The sequence below is a fragment of the Sphaerodactylus townsendi genome, linkage group LG12 (assembly GCF_021028975.2).
Source record: "Sphaerodactylus townsendi isolate TG3544 linkage group LG12, MPM_Stown_v2.3, whole genome shotgun sequence".
Classification (NCBI taxonomy): Eukaryota; Metazoa; Chordata; class Lepidosauria; order Squamata; family Sphaerodactylidae; genus Sphaerodactylus; species Sphaerodactylus townsendi.
The window spans coordinates 36,191,287-36,209,512 of NC_059436.1; the positions used below are offsets into that span (position 1 = coordinate 36,191,287).

The following is an 18,226-nucleotide window of genomic DNA, read 5'->3' on the forward strand; positions in this document are numbered from 1 at the left end:
GGTAGCAAATGCATGATCTGGTGGATTTCTGTCTATCAGACAGTTGGTGAAGGCACCTGTGTGCTGAAAAGAAGAGTGACCACCCTGACATGCTAATTTTCTGTGTGTCTAGCAGGGAAATCTAAAAGATCACTCAATCTGGTGAGCCTTAGTCTTGCATATGAGCTGTAGGTCAATAGTAAAGACCTGCTTTCTATGCAGACGGCCCCAGGTTTACTCCCTGGCATCTATAGTGAATGGATTTCAGGTAGTGAGAGACCTGATCCTATCCAATCCAATAAAAACCTTTAATAAGCATAAAGACCTGATCCTGAAAGATCGCTGCTTGTCAAGAGTGGACAGTCTGAAAGGATAGTTTAGGCACACTTATTTTCTCCTGCCTCAATGAGAACTAAATGCTTACACACTCATCATTTTAAAGGTCAAATAAAACAACAGTCCAGGGGCACCATAAGAGAAATACAACATTTATTTCCAAATAATTTTTTGTGAGACAGTTCACTTTCTTAGATATACGGATTTGTAAATCTATAAGGTCTGGTTTTCATAACATCAAATTCATTAAAACACGATACACTACATTTGAAACTGATTTCTGATTTCTATTCACAAACGAAGGAGAGTATAAAGAAAGGCTTGTTCAAAGCAAGGTCCAATTCAAAGAGCAACCAGTTTGCTCAGCATAGGTATGCAACACTTCCAACTGTCATTCGATAGGCAATAATCTTATGCAGGATGATGAAGAAGAGTTTGGAATTGCATTCTTCCTTCATTGTGTAAGCGCAGAAGAAGAAAGAAAGAAAGAAAGAAAGAAAGAAAGAAAGAAAGAAAGAAAGAAAGAAAGAAAGAAAGAAAGAAAGAAAGAAAGAAACAGCAAGTGAAAAGAAAGTGTAAGCAAGAGAGAAAATATATGAGAGAAAGGGAAAAGGATTTTGGATTCATAAAGGAAGGATAAACTTTTCTTTCCCTCCATTATTTTTCCTTATAATGGAGAGATGGCAACCACAGAAGCTGCTGACCAAAGAAATTATGCAAGCCTTAAACCTATTCTTTCCCTTAAACCTATTCTTTTCACTTAATCAATGCTAACTCAGCCAGATAACTCCAAAGGTGCCCCTTTGTTCACAGTCATGTACAAAAAGTGCAAACGTACCACTGATTCTGAGATCCTTGTTGTACCCAAAAGATACTTTAAAAGTTGCCCTTTTCCTAAAACAACAAGGAGGCCTGTGAGAATGTTTAAGCTCTTTGTTTGAGTAACAGGGCAACTTGAAACATACATGATAAGAAGAACAAGGGTCTTTGGTTCATGTAACGTCATAAAACGTAAGGCTGACATCTTCCAATGAGGATGTTGGACAACCCCAAAGGGCTGTGGGAACAGGGAAAATCTCCACCTTTTGTATGATTGATTGATGATGTAGGTACTTTGGGTGTATTCTTTGCCGCCATTTTAATGTAACTTGTCATTAATACTATAAAAGTAAGAACGCACTGCCATTTTGGGGTGGCTCCCCAGATCCTGTCAGCTGCCCGGAGTTGGCTAAATAAAGTCTTTCAGAACTTTATTTCATTTCGACTTGAGCTTTTTTTGAGCTTTTATTATTTAAATCATTACCTAGTTCTAACAATTGCAGTTAAGCACAGTGGCAACATCAGCTTTGATGAGACTGAACGTTGCCAGGCAAATGCGGCACAGGCCCTTGGCACGGGAGCTTTCTAATAAGGAGCAGACCACCATGCGTGGGATGGAGAGTATGTGCTAATTCTTGAAAGGTGATTGTCAGATTCAAGGAAGGTGTCAATTAGCACATGTATTGTACCTTGGTAATGTCTTGCTGACTGGCACTTCTGCTTAGACCTTCTAGCTAGCAAGAAAGCTCTCCGCCAGGTAGGGTTCTGCAGGTGACAATCAGCTGCTCGACCATATTTAATTGAAATCCCAAAACACAAAGAGGAGCAGATCTTGAAATCAGCATTTGACGGCCGCCCTGAAGCCTTCACTGTAGACTGGAATCTTTTCAAGATGTGACTTGTATTAAGGAATAATGCAGGTATATATTGATAGCATTGCTGGAAAACCAGCAAGGACAGAGATGGCAGGAAAGGCATGCCAGGTTTTGGGTTTCTGAACTAGGCCACTGAAATGCTGCCTCTTGCTAGGAGCAACTAAATGTAGTGGTTATTCATAACTCCAACTTGGTTTCTGCCCTCCAGGTTGAGATGGTTTAAGCTCTGAAGGAGCTGCCCTGAAGCAAAAGAACAGTGGATGGTGGCACAGCCTATCCTCAGGTGGTGGTGGTGGCGGCAGAGCCTGTCCTTTAGCCTGGTTGGGGGAGGAAGGAAACGTGGCCCGGACTGCCAGTCCCAGTCAGCCCCTCATCTCCTCCAGCCTTAGCTGGAACAATGAATAACTTTGACCTGTGTGTACTCAGACAGCAGACATGTGTAATATAATCAATCCTGCGAATTGCACTTCAGCCTTAAAAGAACTAACAGCTATTGTTGAAATGCGGAACGGGCTAGAAAAGCAAAATACTCACTCAAAATGAGTTGGGCATAGAGGTAAGCCACCTTATTAATGCTTGAAACCCTTTGTGAGGAAAGTGTAGGTATTATTTACATGGAGAGCTGCCTAATTTTTGAGTACCATAAAAGAACAATGCTGCTATTTTCTCCACAACCATGGCCTTGTGGAACAGCCACCCGCCACTGTGCCTGCCTTAAATTCAGCTGTGGCTGGCACATTCCAGTGGCAAGCTAAGAGGAAACCCCTCCCATTTAAGGAAGCAGGGTTGCTTTCTTTGTGGGTAAATCTGTGCCAAAGAAGAAGAGTTTGAATTTATATCCCCCCTTTCTCTCCTGTAGGAGACTCAAAGGGGCTTACAATCTCCTTTCCCTTCCCCCCCCCACAACAAACACCCCGTGAGGTGGGTGGGGCTGAGAGAGCTCAGAAGAACTGTGACTTGCCCATGGTCACCCAGCTGGCATGTGTGGGAGTGAACAGGCTAATCCTAATTCCCCAGATAAGCTTCCACAGCTCAAGCGGCAGAGCGGGGAATCAAACCTGGTTCCTCCAGATTAGAATGCACCTGCTCTTAACCACTACGCCACTGCTGCTCCTTGATTGGGAACAAAAGGGAAGGAACAAGTGTGGAGAAAGGCTTAATTTAGCCTAACGGTAGACATGTATAATCTGGGGAAGGTATGGTGGTGGATCAGTGGTATAGCATCTCATTTACTTGCAAAAAGTCCCAGATTCCATCTCCAGTAAAAGGATCAGGTAATCATAGATAATATGAAAGACCTGTACCCTAAGACCCTGAGGAGTGCTGATCTATGTAGAGTCATGGTTTGATTCAGAATAAGGCAGACTTGTGTTTTGGGTCACTGATTTTGAGCTCCTGTTCTTTAAACAGAAGCTATAGAAAAAAATTTCAAAACCTGTGTTTTTTAAAAATTACTTCTTTGGTTGGGCAAATACATACTGGAAGTAGGGCAGCGGGACAGCCTTGCAGTGTAGACCCATGGTGGTCTCTTGACCCAGTTTTCTCACAAACTGTATTTGATTTCGAGGGAAAGAAAATCTCAGAAAAGAAACTTTGTTCTGGACATTTTTCCTGAGGCGCAAAGAAGTAAGTAGAAAGGAAATCTGACAATGGCACCAGCTCACAAAACACCTTCCACCCCCAGCAAAACATACATGGCTCTCTCCCCACCAACTCTCTTTCCTAATTTTGTCTTCACGCCAACCCTATGAAGTAGATTGTTAGCCTAAGAAACAGCTCCAAGCCAGTGCAAGTGGGTATTAAGCATGTAAATCTCTCACAAATCACCCCCCGCAAAACATTTACCAAACAAATGTCAGCATCATCTCTCACAAAAAACCTCCAGTGGAATCCACCCCCAAACAGCATCATTTTCAATGGTGTTTAAACTAGGGAGATTCTTCTTTTAAACCCACCTTAAAGGGAGAATCTGGGGCCCCAGTTAAAACAACATTGAAAGTGATGCTGTTTGGGGGTGGATTCTCCCCCACTCTGAAACAGCATCACTTTCAATGTTTAAACTGGGGACCTCAGATTCTCCCTTGGTCCATGCCGAAGGGGGTGGATTTAAAAGGAGAATCTGGGGAAATTTGGAGGGTGCCTGCTGTCAGGGGTGCAATTTTTAAGCTAGCAGCACCAAAAATTCAGGGTATCTTTAGGAGACTCTCCTGATGACACCACCCAGGTTTGGTGAAGTTTGGTTCAGGGGATCCAAAGTTATGGATCCTCAAAATGTACCCCCATCTCCTGTTAGCTCCCGTTGGAAACAATGGGGGATGGGGGCACCCCCTTTGGGAGTCCATAACTTTGTGATTCTGGATGGTCCTTCACTATGCTATTCTTCCTCGTGCTTGGCTTGTGTTTCCTGACCTCACCTGTTTTCATCCATTGTGGAAGAAAATGGTTTTGACAGTACAGAAAATAAGCCTCTAGTGCTGCAGTACTGACTCCTCCAGTGCTGTCATATAACTGATTCCTTAACCTCACCGGGTTCTGAAACAGTTTGAACAGTGATGTAGACCTCCCTTTGTGACATACATGAAGTTAATTCTAAATCAGAACTTAACATACACACACGGAGGGGGTGGGGGAGAGAATATAGATAGCGGAATTAAAAGCCCAAGGGGCCTAGCCAGTGCTATTTCAACACAAAACTTTGAAGTATATAAGCTAAATACAGTTACCATTCAGGACACATTTACCTTCTGCTGGAATAACTCTGTTAATCTTCACAGTGATTTTTTTTCCTTTTGCTTGACTTTCTTCAGTCCCTGAGCATTTAAAAATGTTTCTACTATTGACCTAACAAGTGGTAAAGTCTCCGACTGCGATCTGGGAGATCTGGGTTTAGGTAGCAGCTTTACCATAAAGCTTGTTGGGGGACCTTAAGCCTCAGCCTCATGCCTCTCAGGCTGTTCTGAGGGTAGAATGGAGGAGGGACCAATGTATGCCATCCTGAGCTCCTTGAAGGAAGAGAGAGAGGTCATTTGCTGTAAAAATAAAGCATTGAGAGTGTGCCTTTGGCTTCCTCATCAACTGCCCCAAAACAGTGCCTCTGTCTAGTTTCCTTTGTACTTACGTCTTTGAGCTCCCATGAAGATCTCAGGCAGGACCACTGGAGCTGGTCTGGTTCCAGGAAGATGACTGGTCTGTCCCAGCGGCTGCTGTCTTTCAGTTGACCCTGAATAGATAATGAGAAGCTTAACTTCTGCACAAAAGGTGACACAAAATTCAGTGCAGCTTGTGTTTCCTGACCTCTCCTGTTTTCATCCATTAATTGTTGGAGAAAATGGTTTTGACAGTACGGAAAATAAGCCTCCAGTACTCCAGTACTGACTCCTCCAGTGCTGGCATATAACTGATTCCTTAACCTCACTGGGTTTTGAAACAGTTTGAACAGTGATATAGACCTCCCATTGTGACATACATGAAATTAATTCCTCTGAAGAAAGACAGAGAGATCATTTGCTCTTAAAATAATGCATTGAGAATGTGCCTTTGACTTCCTCATTGTGGAGATGGATCAGAATGTGTATAAATTTGTGTATTTAATCAAGGAGGATTAATTCAAATGAAACAAGGATTTAAGAATCAAAATGGAGTGTCTCTGTATAGTGACCAGCTGAAGCCTGCATGTTTCAAAGGTCAAAGGAATGTTACCACTATGCAGGCAGGCTACAGATAACATCTTTGGGATCTTGTCTACGTGACAGCAGAAATGTGCATTTTATGACATTGTGTTAGAACTAGCTAAATCAGTGTGAATAGATAAATTAAGAGTTTTTCTATATAGTTAAATGAACACAGAGAAATGAATAAGAATGATTCATATTCACATGTATTTGTATTTCACTATCATTCTATTGTGTTAGAATCATTGTATTAGAATTATGTTTTAACAAAATCAAACTGGGAGAAGTTTTATGATCCAGAAGAATGCTGTATAGCCAAGGCATAGCCTAGCTGCATGGCCTGAGGACATTGGCTTTCTCTGAGAGCCAACCAAGAATAACCAGTTATTCTTGGAGGAGCAAGCTACTTTATGGCTGTAGTCCTTTGCATATGCGTAGAGGCCATAAGCTCACAGCGTGCAGTTTGAATTACAGAATGGATGATAATACGTAGAGTAAAGGGATGGACCGTGTGACGTCTTTGCATCTACAAAAACTCAGGTCTTCCTATACTGTGTGGGACTCTCACTTGAGAGCCACCCGAAAGGGGGCGTGTCTCTCGCTTGAGAGCACCACGGTGCCTCTCCTTCGGGAGGAGGTCACCTCCTGGTTCTAAAGTTTGTGCCTTTCCCTCGGGGGTTGGGGAAGGTCACCTTTTGTAACTTATCTGTATTCTGTAACGTTCTAAATTCCATGTCTTTGAATTGAGAGCTCTCTCCCTCGGGAGAGTTTACATACTGTAATCTTTATCTAAATTCTGCCAAAGTAAAAACTATCTGTTTGTGTATAATGTCAGATGCCTTGTGCCTTTCATTTTAACTTTAAGTTTTTCTTAAAAACTAACTCAGCTGTGTTGGACCAGAGACTCACTTCTGGCCCCACATCATCAACTGCCGCAAAACAGTGCCTCTGTCAGGTTTCCTTTCTACTTAAGTCTTTGCACTCCAGCAAATATACTAGGTAAGGACACCGGCGGAGCCCGTCCCTGTGGGCATTGTCTCTTAGTTGCCCCTGGAGAGATCAAGAAGAAGAAGAAGAAGAATAGTAGTAGTAGTAGTAGTAGTAGTAGTAGTAGTAGTAGTAGTAGTTTGGATTTATATCCCCCCTTTCTCTCCTGCAGGAGACTCAAAGGGGCTTACAATCTCCTTGCCCTTCCCCCCTCACAACAAACACCCTGTGAGGTAGGTGGGGCTGAGAGAGCTCCGAGAAGCTGTGACTAGCCCAAGGTCACCCAGCTGGCGTGTGTGGGAGTGTACAGGCTAATCTGAATTCCCCAGATAAGCCTCCACAGCTCAGGCGGCAGAGCTGGGAATCAAACCCGGTTCCTCCAGATTAGATACACGAGCTCTTAACCTCCTACGCCACTGCTGCTCCTGAGAAGCTTAATTTCTGCACAAAAGGTGACACAAAATTCAATGTGGCTACAATTCTTTTATTGAGGAGGAACAGGATCTAGGTGTCTTGCAGAAAGGCCTCCCTGCTCAGCAGAGAAGACAGGGAATTGGGCTGCTCATATCCTTTTTAAAAGCAGCCATTAATGGGTGCATAGCAGAAATTTCTAACTTGGAGTCAGCTCCCATGTGATATAAACACTGGGCAAATATGCCCTCTTGTCTGCTGCTCTATAAAATGCCACGCCCGATTGATACTTCAGAGTTCATGGATCTAAGAATATTTTGAGATAGCCTTAACACGAGGAAGGGTGTAGCTTATTTTTTGTAGAAGTAAAAATTCAGATGTTATGACAGCTGGTAGCAGGAAACTGCACCAAGCAAGAACTTATCTCTGTTTTGTAAGCATTTTATGTATGATTTTAGGCCTTATGCTATTGTAAGCCACCCTTTGGGGGTAGTGCAGGGTATAAATATATACATTAAATAAATGTAATGCCCCAACTAATTTCTTAGGGGGGTAATTGGCAAGAAACCCCATCTGCACTTTTAACAGGCACAGGGGTCGCAAAACAAGCACAAATCCAGCACATCGTAGGGAAAAAAGAAATTATATTCATGTAATGCCTTTTATTTGGACCAAACAAATTGACACCACATCAAGTGAGCTTTCTTAGGGCTACAGTGTTAAAAAAGAAGAGCAGTCTGATTTAAGAATGGGAGTAGCACGCCTCCCTCACACCCAACAAGCTCTTGCAGACAGGAGGCAGCACCAGCAGGGCAGTGACGTCCCTCGTCCTCGAACCTTCTGGTTTAATAGACCATTTCTGGTGAAAATTCTCATGTCTTGATGCTGCAGTGGCGATACTCTAGGTCTTCATATCACTATATATATAACGTAGACATATAAAGTGCAGACATATATATTGCATTTTTGCGATCTAAACATCCAGACCTATATGTGTATTATACTATGTAACGGTATATACTATGTAATGGTACTATGTAATGGTATATACAGGTGTCTCTATGCTAATAGTAGAAGCCTTTGACCTAAAATGGGGGAGCTGGAGTACAGAGATTTGAAGGAGGACATTGATATAGTGGGCATCAAAAAATCCAAGTAGATTTCCAAAGGGCTTTTGACAAAGTTCCTCACCAGAGACTATTGAGAAAACTCAGCAATCAAGGACTAAGAGGGGAAGTCCTCCTATGAATTAGAAACAGAAAGCAAAGGGTGGCTGTAAATGGGAAGTTCTCACAATGGAGAGATGTAAGGAGTGGTGTCCCCCAAGGATCCGTTTTGGGACCAGTACTCTTTAACCTATTCATAAATGATCTGGAAGTAGGGGTGGGTAGCGTGGTGGCCAAGTTTTCAGATAATACCAAATTATGTAGGATGGTGATGTTACCTGCTGCCGAAGTAACAATTAATGCTGCTGAACTGAAACAGTAGCAACTGGGTGGCAGCGAAACCTGGCCTGACAAGAAGAGAGGGTTTCCCAATGGAAATGAGGACAGACACAAGAATCTTGGATGCAGGAGCACTTTGCTAAAACAAACGCCCCAAACAAGGCACATGCAACACAATTTATAGGGGGGAAATTCAAACAGAAAGGAGGAGGGTAAATAATAAAAGGTCCTATTTTCTCATTGGTGGAAGGCAAGTCCAGGGGGCGGAGCAGGGGCCTTCTCTGCTGTGGGTGATCTCATAGGTGGCCTCCTGCCTTGGACCTTATTAGTTTGATCCCATCAGGAGACAAAAGGTGGTAGCTACTGCTAAAGGTGTTCTTCCTGGGTGCAGTTGGTAAAACAGTCACAAGTCCTGCACCCTTTTGTGATGTTAATGAGTCCTTTATGTTTCAGCTGCAGGACCATTAAAGCTGAGGGTGTAGCTTCGTGAGTCAGGCCTGGATGCCTTCAACAGTCAGGTGCATGATGGGGACCTTAAGAAATAAAAGCCTAACTAAATTGTCTAAGCAAATATGGCTAAATAAACATAAGATAATAAAATAAATAAGATTAATATAAATTTGAGCTTCTTTCTTTTTATTGCGGGTATCAGGAGAACCGCAAAGGATTGTGAAGAACTCCAAGCAGACCTTTATAAATTAGGTGAGTGGGCTAAGAAATGGCAAATGCAGTTTAATGTAGCAAAATGTAAAGTGATGCATGTAGGGGCAAAAAATCCGAACTTCACACACACGCTACAGGGGTCAGTGCTATCAGTCACAGACCAGGAAATGGTCTGTGACAGTTGATAGTTCCATGGGAATGTCAACTCAATGCATGGCAGCTGTGAAAAAGGCACACTCTATGCTGGGGATAATTAGGAAAGGAATTGATAATAAAACTGCAAAGATTGTCATGCCCTTATATAAAGCAGTAGTGCGACCGCACTCAGAGTACTGTGTTCAGTTCTGGTCGCCACATCTCAAAAAGGATATAGAAGAGATAGAAACAGTGCAGAGAAGGGCAAAACGAGGACAATTGAGGGACTGGAGCACCTTCCTTATGAGGAGAGGCTGCAGCGTTTGGGACTCTGTAGTTTGGAGAACGTCGGGTGGGGGGGAATGATTGAAGTCTATAAAAATTATGCATGGGGTAGAAAATGTTGACAAATTTTTCTCTTTCTCACAATACTAAAACCAGGGGGCGCATACATTGAAAATGCTGGGGGAAGAATTGGGACTAATAAAAGGAAACAAGTCTTCATCCAATGCATGATTGGTGATTGGAATATGTTGCCACAGGAGGTGGTGATGGCTACTAACCTGGATAGCTTTAAAAGGGGCTTGGACAGATTTATATAGGAAAAGTCGATCTTTGGCTACCAATCTTGACCCTCCTTGATCTGAGATTGCAAATGCCTTAGCAGACCAGGTGCTCGGGAGCAGGAACAGCAGTAGCAGAAGGCCATTGGTTTCACATCCTGCATGTGGGCTCCCGAAGGCATCTGGTGAGCGGTAACTAAAATGTAGAACGGAGTAACCGTTTCTGAAAGGCAAAGCTGATTCTTATGCCAAAATTTTAAGCTGCGGTGTAATTTAAAGTACTGCTATATTCTTTCAGCAGGCTGAGCCTATAAGTTTGAATATATATTAATGTTAAAACCATATGGAAAGGCGTGTGTGGCAATTCGTGATTTCAGTCACAATATTCAACTGTCTTGGAGGCGACAGAAAGCGACAAGCGTTGAGACGATCTCGCTCGACCAAATAATAAAAAATCCCCCCAAAGGCGTAGGGGTCGTGACGTCACCCGCCAGGCGGCCTCTTCTCACGTGACCTTTCCTTTTGTGCGTCATCGCGGCAGCGCCGAGCTGGGATTTTGCGCGCGCGCGAATGCGCGCGCTGTATAAAAAGCGCGAGGCCGTCGAGGAATGAGTGACGTTGCAGTGCGGCTCGCAGTCGGATTGGCTTGTGACCCGAAGGGTTGTCGGCGGCGGTGGTGTGTGCGGCCCCGCCCCCTTCCCTCCTCGGGCGTGCGCGAGGCGGCGGCGCGTGGCAGGGGCAGCGGCGTCTCCGTCTGCGGCCCCCCTCCTCCCTCCCCCTCCCCTCCTCCTTTCTTTTCCTCCTTTTCCCCCCCGAGACGCGAAGGCCATGACCGACTTCAAGCTGGGTATCGTACGCCTCGGCCGGGTGGCCGGCAAGGTGCGGGCGGGGCCCTGTCGGAGCGGGAGGGGGGAGGAGCCGGCGCGGGAGGCCCCCTCGGCCCATCCCCCCTCGCGCACACGTGATGTGATCTGTGGCGTCACACAGCGCATCTCCGCTCTCCATCTGTGACGTAACGGCCTTGGGGGGCTGTTACTTTTAGTGTGACCTCCCCCCGGTGGTCGGTCCATAAGAGATGGAGCGTGGGCAGGTGGATTCTCTATAACAAACATGCCTGTAGCTGGGATTTTTTTTTGTCTTGAAGGCTTGTCTAGTTAATAACTAGGATGCTAAGGCGATATAGGCTTTTTTGTGAGGTAGGATAGTGAGCTCTGAGCTGGGAAGCCGTGGGCTCAAGCCATGTCAAGAAGATGAACTTAAGCAGGCTGGTCTCCTTTCTCTGCCCTTCCCTGGCTGCAGTATGGGGGAACGACATACATGGCTGTAAAAATTGCTGAGAACTTCTGACTTCAGAGGTAGTAGAGCACAGTAATGAAGATAATGAAAAGTGATTTGAGAACTCCTGGCTCACAAGTCACAAGATAATGTGTGTTGAATATTGAAAATGCTATATAAATGCCAAATCTTGTCTCAGCATTGATGAACCTTGTTTGGATTATTCAGCTGGGAGACCAACTTTCTGAGTGTGTATGCTTTGATGTAAGGTCTTAGTGTTGATCGTTTCATTAGGTATATTTGTAGCAAAAGAGAGAAAATTTAATTGTGGCATTTCAAAAAAGTTTTGCAAAAGGATGTCAAAAAAGGTTGCAAAGGGATGGGAAGTTTCAGCACTGAGATGTGGCAGTAGACTACTTGGTGGGCCTGTCTTCCCTCTCCTTTTCCAAAGTAGCCCTCCAGCAAAATTGGGTGTTTTGCAGTGGGCTATTTGGCAGCTAGAAGCCGATGAGGCTCATTATTTGCCCAGCTTTCATTGGATTGGACCAGGTTATGCTATTGAGCTTTCACAGAAATTCTTATGTCTATAAGTCAACTCTTTGATGAGTATCCCATTTCTTGGCACAGTTTAGCATTGTAGTGAAATGAATTAGTAGGGCCGGGATAAGTACTGGTAAACTTGATGTCTCCATACTATGTTTCACTTTCAATTATCTTTTCTGATTTCAGACAAAATATACGCTGATAGATGAGCAAGACATTCCGCTTGTAGAGAGTTACTCTTTTGAGGTGAGATTTCATCCCGCTCATGTTGATAGCGTGGCTTTCTTTTTTGCCATGTTTTGCCCCTCTTCAGTCATGCAGATTTAGCAGTAGTAGCTGGTTCTCCCTAGATAAAATCTAGCCTTCTTATAGGTTCTGCCTTCCCACATTTCAGTAGAATAGATGGGAACCTAAAAAATGAGATGGGAATTAGCAGTGTCCATGGCAACAGGATTTGGCTGAAAAAACTTTGGAATGGGAAGGACATGGTCTAACTACCTTTTCATTTGTTTTTTCTAATGTGCTTTCTGCGAAGTTGGTTTCTGATTGTGACTCTCAGTTAACTTTACTTATTCCTCCGCCACCAAGTTTCCAGTCCTCACTACATTGGAAATCATTGGCCTAGTTCTTTTCTTTAGCCCTGCAAATTATATACTCTTTGGAAAGAGGTTCGGAATCTTCTGAGCTCATTATGCTTTTAATTATAGATCTCTGTAACTGTATTGCTGGCTATTGAAAATGCTTTAAAATCTTTACTGATCATCCCATTAATAATGGATTGGCGGTTAAAAGATGGTGTTTTGCACCAAAGAAAACCCAGGTCCCTGGAAGCATCACATTTTTCTAGCAACTGGACCAGATTTTAAAAGAATCCCTGTTTAATTGTAGAAAAATATTCACTTCCCTCTTAACACAAATTTATTTTTAGTCACACTTCTGAAAGAGAGTTTACCAAGGTCTCATTGATTCCAGACAACGATTGAACCAGGGCAGGTGAGGGAAGATGGATATTCTACCTTGAGAAGAGATGGGCACCTGGAATTCCCCGCCTTTCTCTCCTGTAAGGATACTCAAGGAGGCTTACAAACTCCTTTCCCTTCCTCTCCCCACACCAGATACCTTGTGAGGTAGGTGGGGCTGAGAGTTCTGAGAGAGCTATTACTAACCCAAGGTCACCCAGCAGGCATCATGTGCCGAAGTGGAAAAGTATCTGGTTCACCAGATAAAACTCTGTCATTCGTGTTGGAGTGGGGAATCAAACGCAGTCTTCCAGATTAAAGTCCACCACTGTTAACCACTATACTACACTGGCTGTCCAGTGTGTCATGTCTCCCTCCCCCATCTTCAGATTGGCTTGCAGGGAAAGTGCCTTGAAGCTTGTTCTAAACTCCCACTTAGTCACTTTAATGAGCTGCCATGCTCCTTGGTCAAGAAAGTTGAGTTCCTGAAGTAACGGGCTTCTTCCTATCAAATACTTTCAGATTCCTTTCCTGCTGTCTCTCTTTTCCTCTCTAACTGCACTTTCTCTGTTTGGTCAGGCTCGGATGGAGGTAGATGCTGACGGCAATGGTGCTAAAATATTTGCTTACGCATTTGACAAAAACCGAGGAAGAGGGTCTGGGCGTCTTCTGCATGAGCTTCTCTGGTAGGTATGGGGACACACATTACAGATTTCCAGAGAGAAGTACCCCTGTGTTTTTGAAATTGGGCCTCATGATGTATAAATGAACTTAGCAGGATCTTGGTAGTACTTAAATTTTCCATTCCCTTATGTTGCTTTCTTCACAAATTGATAAACCATTGATTAGCTTTCATCTTCTTTAAGACTTTGAGGATGAATGGGTTCTAAATGCTGACATAAGAAACTTTAATGTGTAATCTGAATGGGAATGTGCAAGCAGCTCCTTGAAATGCCCTCTGGATCATAGTGCCTTAGATGACCTGCACTGTACCATCTCTTCCTAACTCTCTTCTTCCCCTTACCTCTTCCTCCCACCTTCCTAGCAATCTTGAGCAAGTAGTGACTATCAACTTTCCCTGGCTTCTTCACATCCCCTTAACTTTACCCACACACACAAGACTACTGGGGATAGAGAAAGACAGGAGGGTGCGAGTGTGGCATTGGAAAATCAGTGTGGTTGCCATGGTTTGGCCTTTTGTGGCCTGCAACTTGAACTAGTTGCCAACCTGAAGCATCTAAGCATTCTGCTTTTCATCACTTTCAGGGAGAGACATCGGGGAGGCATTGCTCCAGGGTTTCAAGTGGTGCATCTCAATGCAGTGACCGTGGACAACCGTTTAGATAACCTGCGATTGGTTCCTTGGGGCTGGAGACCCAAAGCTGAAGAAATTTCTAGTAAACAGAGGTGAACAAATGAGAATTATAGATGAATGGAGTGATGGCACTGGAAATCCCTCAGCCATTGGGCCCATGTTTGTTTCATTATTGTACCTCGAGGAAGTAACAATTGCCCTTGTTTAGAGCAGTTTTTCCCCAGCTCCTTTTAAGGTCTGAGCAAAAGAGTGAGTGTTGAGCTTCTGTAAAGGCTTCAGTTTAAACGCTGTTTAACTGGCCAAGGTAAATAGTTCAGATAGTATGCTATTCAGCTATTTGTCTGATTGCAAATGTATGCCTGAAGTAGGTAGAGCTAATCACTTGTCTCGAGGATGGGTCAGGGAAACAACTTGAGCCCAAATTCTGATACTGCACTGTCTGTTTCATAGAGCAAGCCAGTACTGAGGAACCTTTTAAAAATTCTGGAAACATGCTATATGCCAGTGGTTCTCAACCTGTGGGTCGGGTCCCCTTTGGGGGTTGAACGATCCTTTCACTGGGGTTGCTTAAGACTCTCTGCATCAGTGTTCTCCATTTGTAAAATGGATAAATGTTAGGGTTGGGGGTCAGCACAACATGAGGAACTGTATTAAAGGGTCGCGGCATTAGGAAGGTTGAGTACCACTGCTATATACAGAACACATTTTCACCTTTAAGTGCTCAAGGCAAGAGGAGAGATTATATGGTCAGTTGCTTGCTTTTTGAATCAGAGACCTAAAATATGTGTTTAGTGATCAAAAGGATTTATTTTGCAGTGAAGGAAAAAAATCTGCATTGTTGTGTGACCATTTGTGCATCTCCATTAACATTTGGGATGTATGGAACCTTTGCAAAGCAGAGAATAGATTAAATAAAACAATTGGAAAAGCCTGTCTCTTTGATTTCTTGTTTCAGCTACCAAAGTTCCATAGGGAGACTAAATTTGAGTTTCCTCGCTCAGTTCTTTTAGAAAAGAAGCAGCTCATTTGACCCAAGTGTTCAGTCCTCACTGTCAATGAGAATTTGTGTCACTGTCCTTTTTTGTTGTAAGGTGGTACTTTTTAATGTCTCTAATGATGGCGTGCACTTGTTGAATCAATGTTGAACTTGTTGGTTCTTGTTGAAGGGAACAAAGCTTATACTGGCTGGCAATACAGCAGCTTCCCACAGACCCCATAGAGGAGCAGTTTCCTGTGTTGAATGTGACACGCTATTATAATGCTAATGGGGATGTCGTGGAAGAAGAGGAGAACTCGTGCACATACTATGAATGTCACTACCCTCCATGCACGATGATTGAGAAACAGGTGTGTTCAAAACATAAAGTGAGTAGTGGATAAGACTATTGCTGTTACGCTGTTTGTTTGCGTGTTGTCAAAATGAAAAAAATATTCCTAGCTACACCTGATCTAATCTTTATGTTATCCTGCAAGTCATTTATCCATTCTTATTTAGTATAAGTGAAACAGTTCTTCTGCATGGGTGGCTTTTATTCTGCATACAAGTGACTTTTCTGTGAATAATCCTTCCTCCTGACTCTCAGTGTGGTCTAGATACAATTTTTTCAATAGACCCCAAGCCTGCTTTCCTAGTCTCCTATTTTACTTCTCATCTGGGGGTCAAGAGCAGCAACCTCAGCAGTAGTTTAGTTCTTGTTAAACAACTGCATGGAGAGAAAAGTATGTCTGCAAAAGAAGGCTGTTGGGTCTGCTTTTATCTGAGTGCAATTTCATATGCTTGTTCAGACAAAAAATATGGGACGGTAGAGGTTATATTAGACATGTGTTGTAACTAGGTTGTCAGGAAAGGAAATGGAGTGTATCACAACACTGAACAAAATGTGCAAAGTCTTTCTTCATGAATAGGATTTCACAGAACCATTTTTGCTAACTGTTGCACTTACCTCTGTGTAAGGAGCTTCCAACTTGTGCAGGACACTTGGTGGAGTGGAAGGCTGCTTGTGCTAGAGGAAAGAGCCAGCTTTAGTACAAAGGTTCCATGGGATCCCTAACCCTACTATAATTTAGAATCTATGCCAAGTACTGTAATCTTTGTAAGAGAAGTTTCCAAATCTGAGAAATGCAGAATATGTTCTGCCTTGGAAATTTTTATTGGCTCCTTTGGGAGTAGTCCTTTCTGCAAGCAATACTGATTACTGTTCTGTGTTCCTCTCTCCAGTTACGCGAATTTAACATCTGTGGGCGGTGCCAGGTTGCACGATACTGCGGCTCGCAGTGCCAGCAAAAAGACTGGCCAGCTCACAAGAAGCACTGTCGAGAGAAGAAGCGAGTCTTCCAGCAGGAGCTTGGACCAGAGCGATGACTGGCTAGCTGAGGCCTTAGCCCCACAGGCACCTTCCTGGAGGGCAAGGGGAGGTGTCTGCTTTGCACAGACTGCTCACTTGAAGCCAGAGGCACTGACAACAGAAACAAAATTACAAACCAACCCCTGTGATGCTTGAGGAAAGGGACTGGCTTTCCCCTTCCAGTGTTAATCTCAAGCAACAAAGACTACTGGGGAAGTTCTCCTAACAGGAAGCTTCCCGTTATTTATATGTTAATATGTTTGTAAACTTGTGTACAGTTTTTTTGTTAGCAGTTCTCTTATATAGGACTCATTTACTGTAATGTTCAGGTGAGAACACATTGTTGGTCAAAATAACTGTCCTGTAGCGAAAGCTTTTTCTCTCTCCTTGGCTGGGAGAAGGCCAGGGAGCTAGCTCAGACATCAGCAGTTAATCTGAACAACTCTGCATGGAAGCTGTTTTGAAGTAAAGGATTGGAATGGATTGGCTGCCTTTTTACTCTTAGTTGGTGTGAAAATGGTCCGTATTTGGAGACCCCATTTGCTACTGCTGACCAACCTATTTTCTGCAACTTCACATACGATTGGCATACCTCTTCTCAGCCTTTAAGTGGCTGTGACACCACTAATCCTTGATATTTTCTGATATTAGCACATTGGCCAGAAGACAATATAGACAGCAGAAGTGTGTTTGCAAGCAAATTTCAGTAAGCAGCACTGAAAGATGAACAGTTACCCTTGCTATTCCCTTGACAATTACATCAAAAGAGTACAGCCCTTTTCTGGGGCACATTCAGTTTAGATAGGTGAGCTGTCACCAGCCAGAGTATCTGTGCTCCATATGCTACTGTGATTATTAAAGTAGATGGGGACATATTCCCTCAGTCACAGACCTACAGATTTATAATTCTGTTTTACTCAGAATACCTTTTATGTGGCCAAGGATAGGATAAAATCATTAGTATATGACTTAAATGTTCTTGCCTGGATGCTGGAAGTAGGCACTAGACCAGGCTGTAAATCTGATCTGAGTGTCACAATTTTCCTAAGACATAAATTTTCCCATAGAGAGATGTAGGGATAGAGTGATGCTCATGTAACTTCCAGGTCACAAAATGACAGCTTTCAATTTTAAACTGGATGTTTCACTTTTCACTTATTACTCTAGTCTTCCTATCCCTGTGAATCCCTCACCTGGAATATTGTATGCAATTCTGGGCACCTCAGTTCAAGAAGGATATTGACAAGCTGGAACCGGTCCAGAGGAGGGCAACCAAAATGGGAAAAGGTCTGGAATCCATGCCCTATGAGGAAAATTTAGGGAGCTGGGTATGTTTGGTGAAGAGAAGGTTAAGAGATGATAGCCATATTTAGATATTTGAAGGGATGTCATGTTGGTGAGTGAGCAAGCTTGTTTTCTGCTACTCCAGACTAGGACCAAGAGTAATGGGTTCAAGGTGAAGGAAAACTTCCTGATAGTAAGGGCTATTCGACAGTAGAATGCACTACCTGGCAGTGTGGTGGAATCTCCTTTGGAGGTTTTTAAAGAGAGGCTGGATGGCCATCTGACAGCAGTGCTTTGATTGTGTGTTCTTCCATTGCAGGGGATTGGACTTGATGGCCCTTGGGTTTCTACCAATTCTATGATTCATGTGTTCTAGATTTATTAAATTATGTTGGGATACTGTACTTCCAGGGACAGTTGTGACTAATGCAAACCCATGCTTTTTAAGGCTTCCCAAAAGTCTGGCTAGTTTCCCGAGTGCTTTGTGCTGAAGCATACAGTTCAAATAGGGAACGCTTGCACTGGCCACTATTTCTGCCTAGAAAATGCATAAAAGTTTGTGCGTGCATGAATATGCTGCTTACATTAGGGATCCAAGTGAGACACTTTGTGGGGGCCAAA

At 43.4% G+C, this 18,226-nt stretch overlaps 1 protein-coding gene across 3 annotated transcripts; it reads left to right on the top strand.

The window, feature by feature from the left end:
• Nucleotides 1-10,546: 10,546 nt before the first annotated feature.
• Nucleotides 10,547-16,804, top strand: ZMYND19 (zinc finger MYND-type containing 19). 3 transcript variants are annotated; one of them, XM_048513498.1, is made up of 6 exons: nt 10,547-10,763; nt 11,889-11,948; nt 13,241-13,347; nt 13,928-14,068; nt 15,143-15,341; nt 16,195-16,804. In XM_048513498.1, exons 1-6 carry the CDS (start codon nt 10,713-10,715, stop codon nt 16,336-16,338), a joined length of 702 nt encoding a protein of 233 aa, XP_048369455.1. In that variant the 5' UTR covers nt 10,547-10,712; the 3' UTR covers nt 16,339-16,804. The 3 variants fall into 3 exon arrangements, with proteins under 3 accessions (XP_048369455.1, XP_048369456.1, XP_048369457.1); XM_048513499.1 differs by having other exon boundaries at nt 10,550-10,763; nt 15,143-15,323; XM_048513500.1 differs by lacking the exon at nt 10,547-10,763 and adding an exon at nt 11,036-11,080.
• Nucleotides 16,805-18,226: the final 1,422 nt, after the last annotated feature.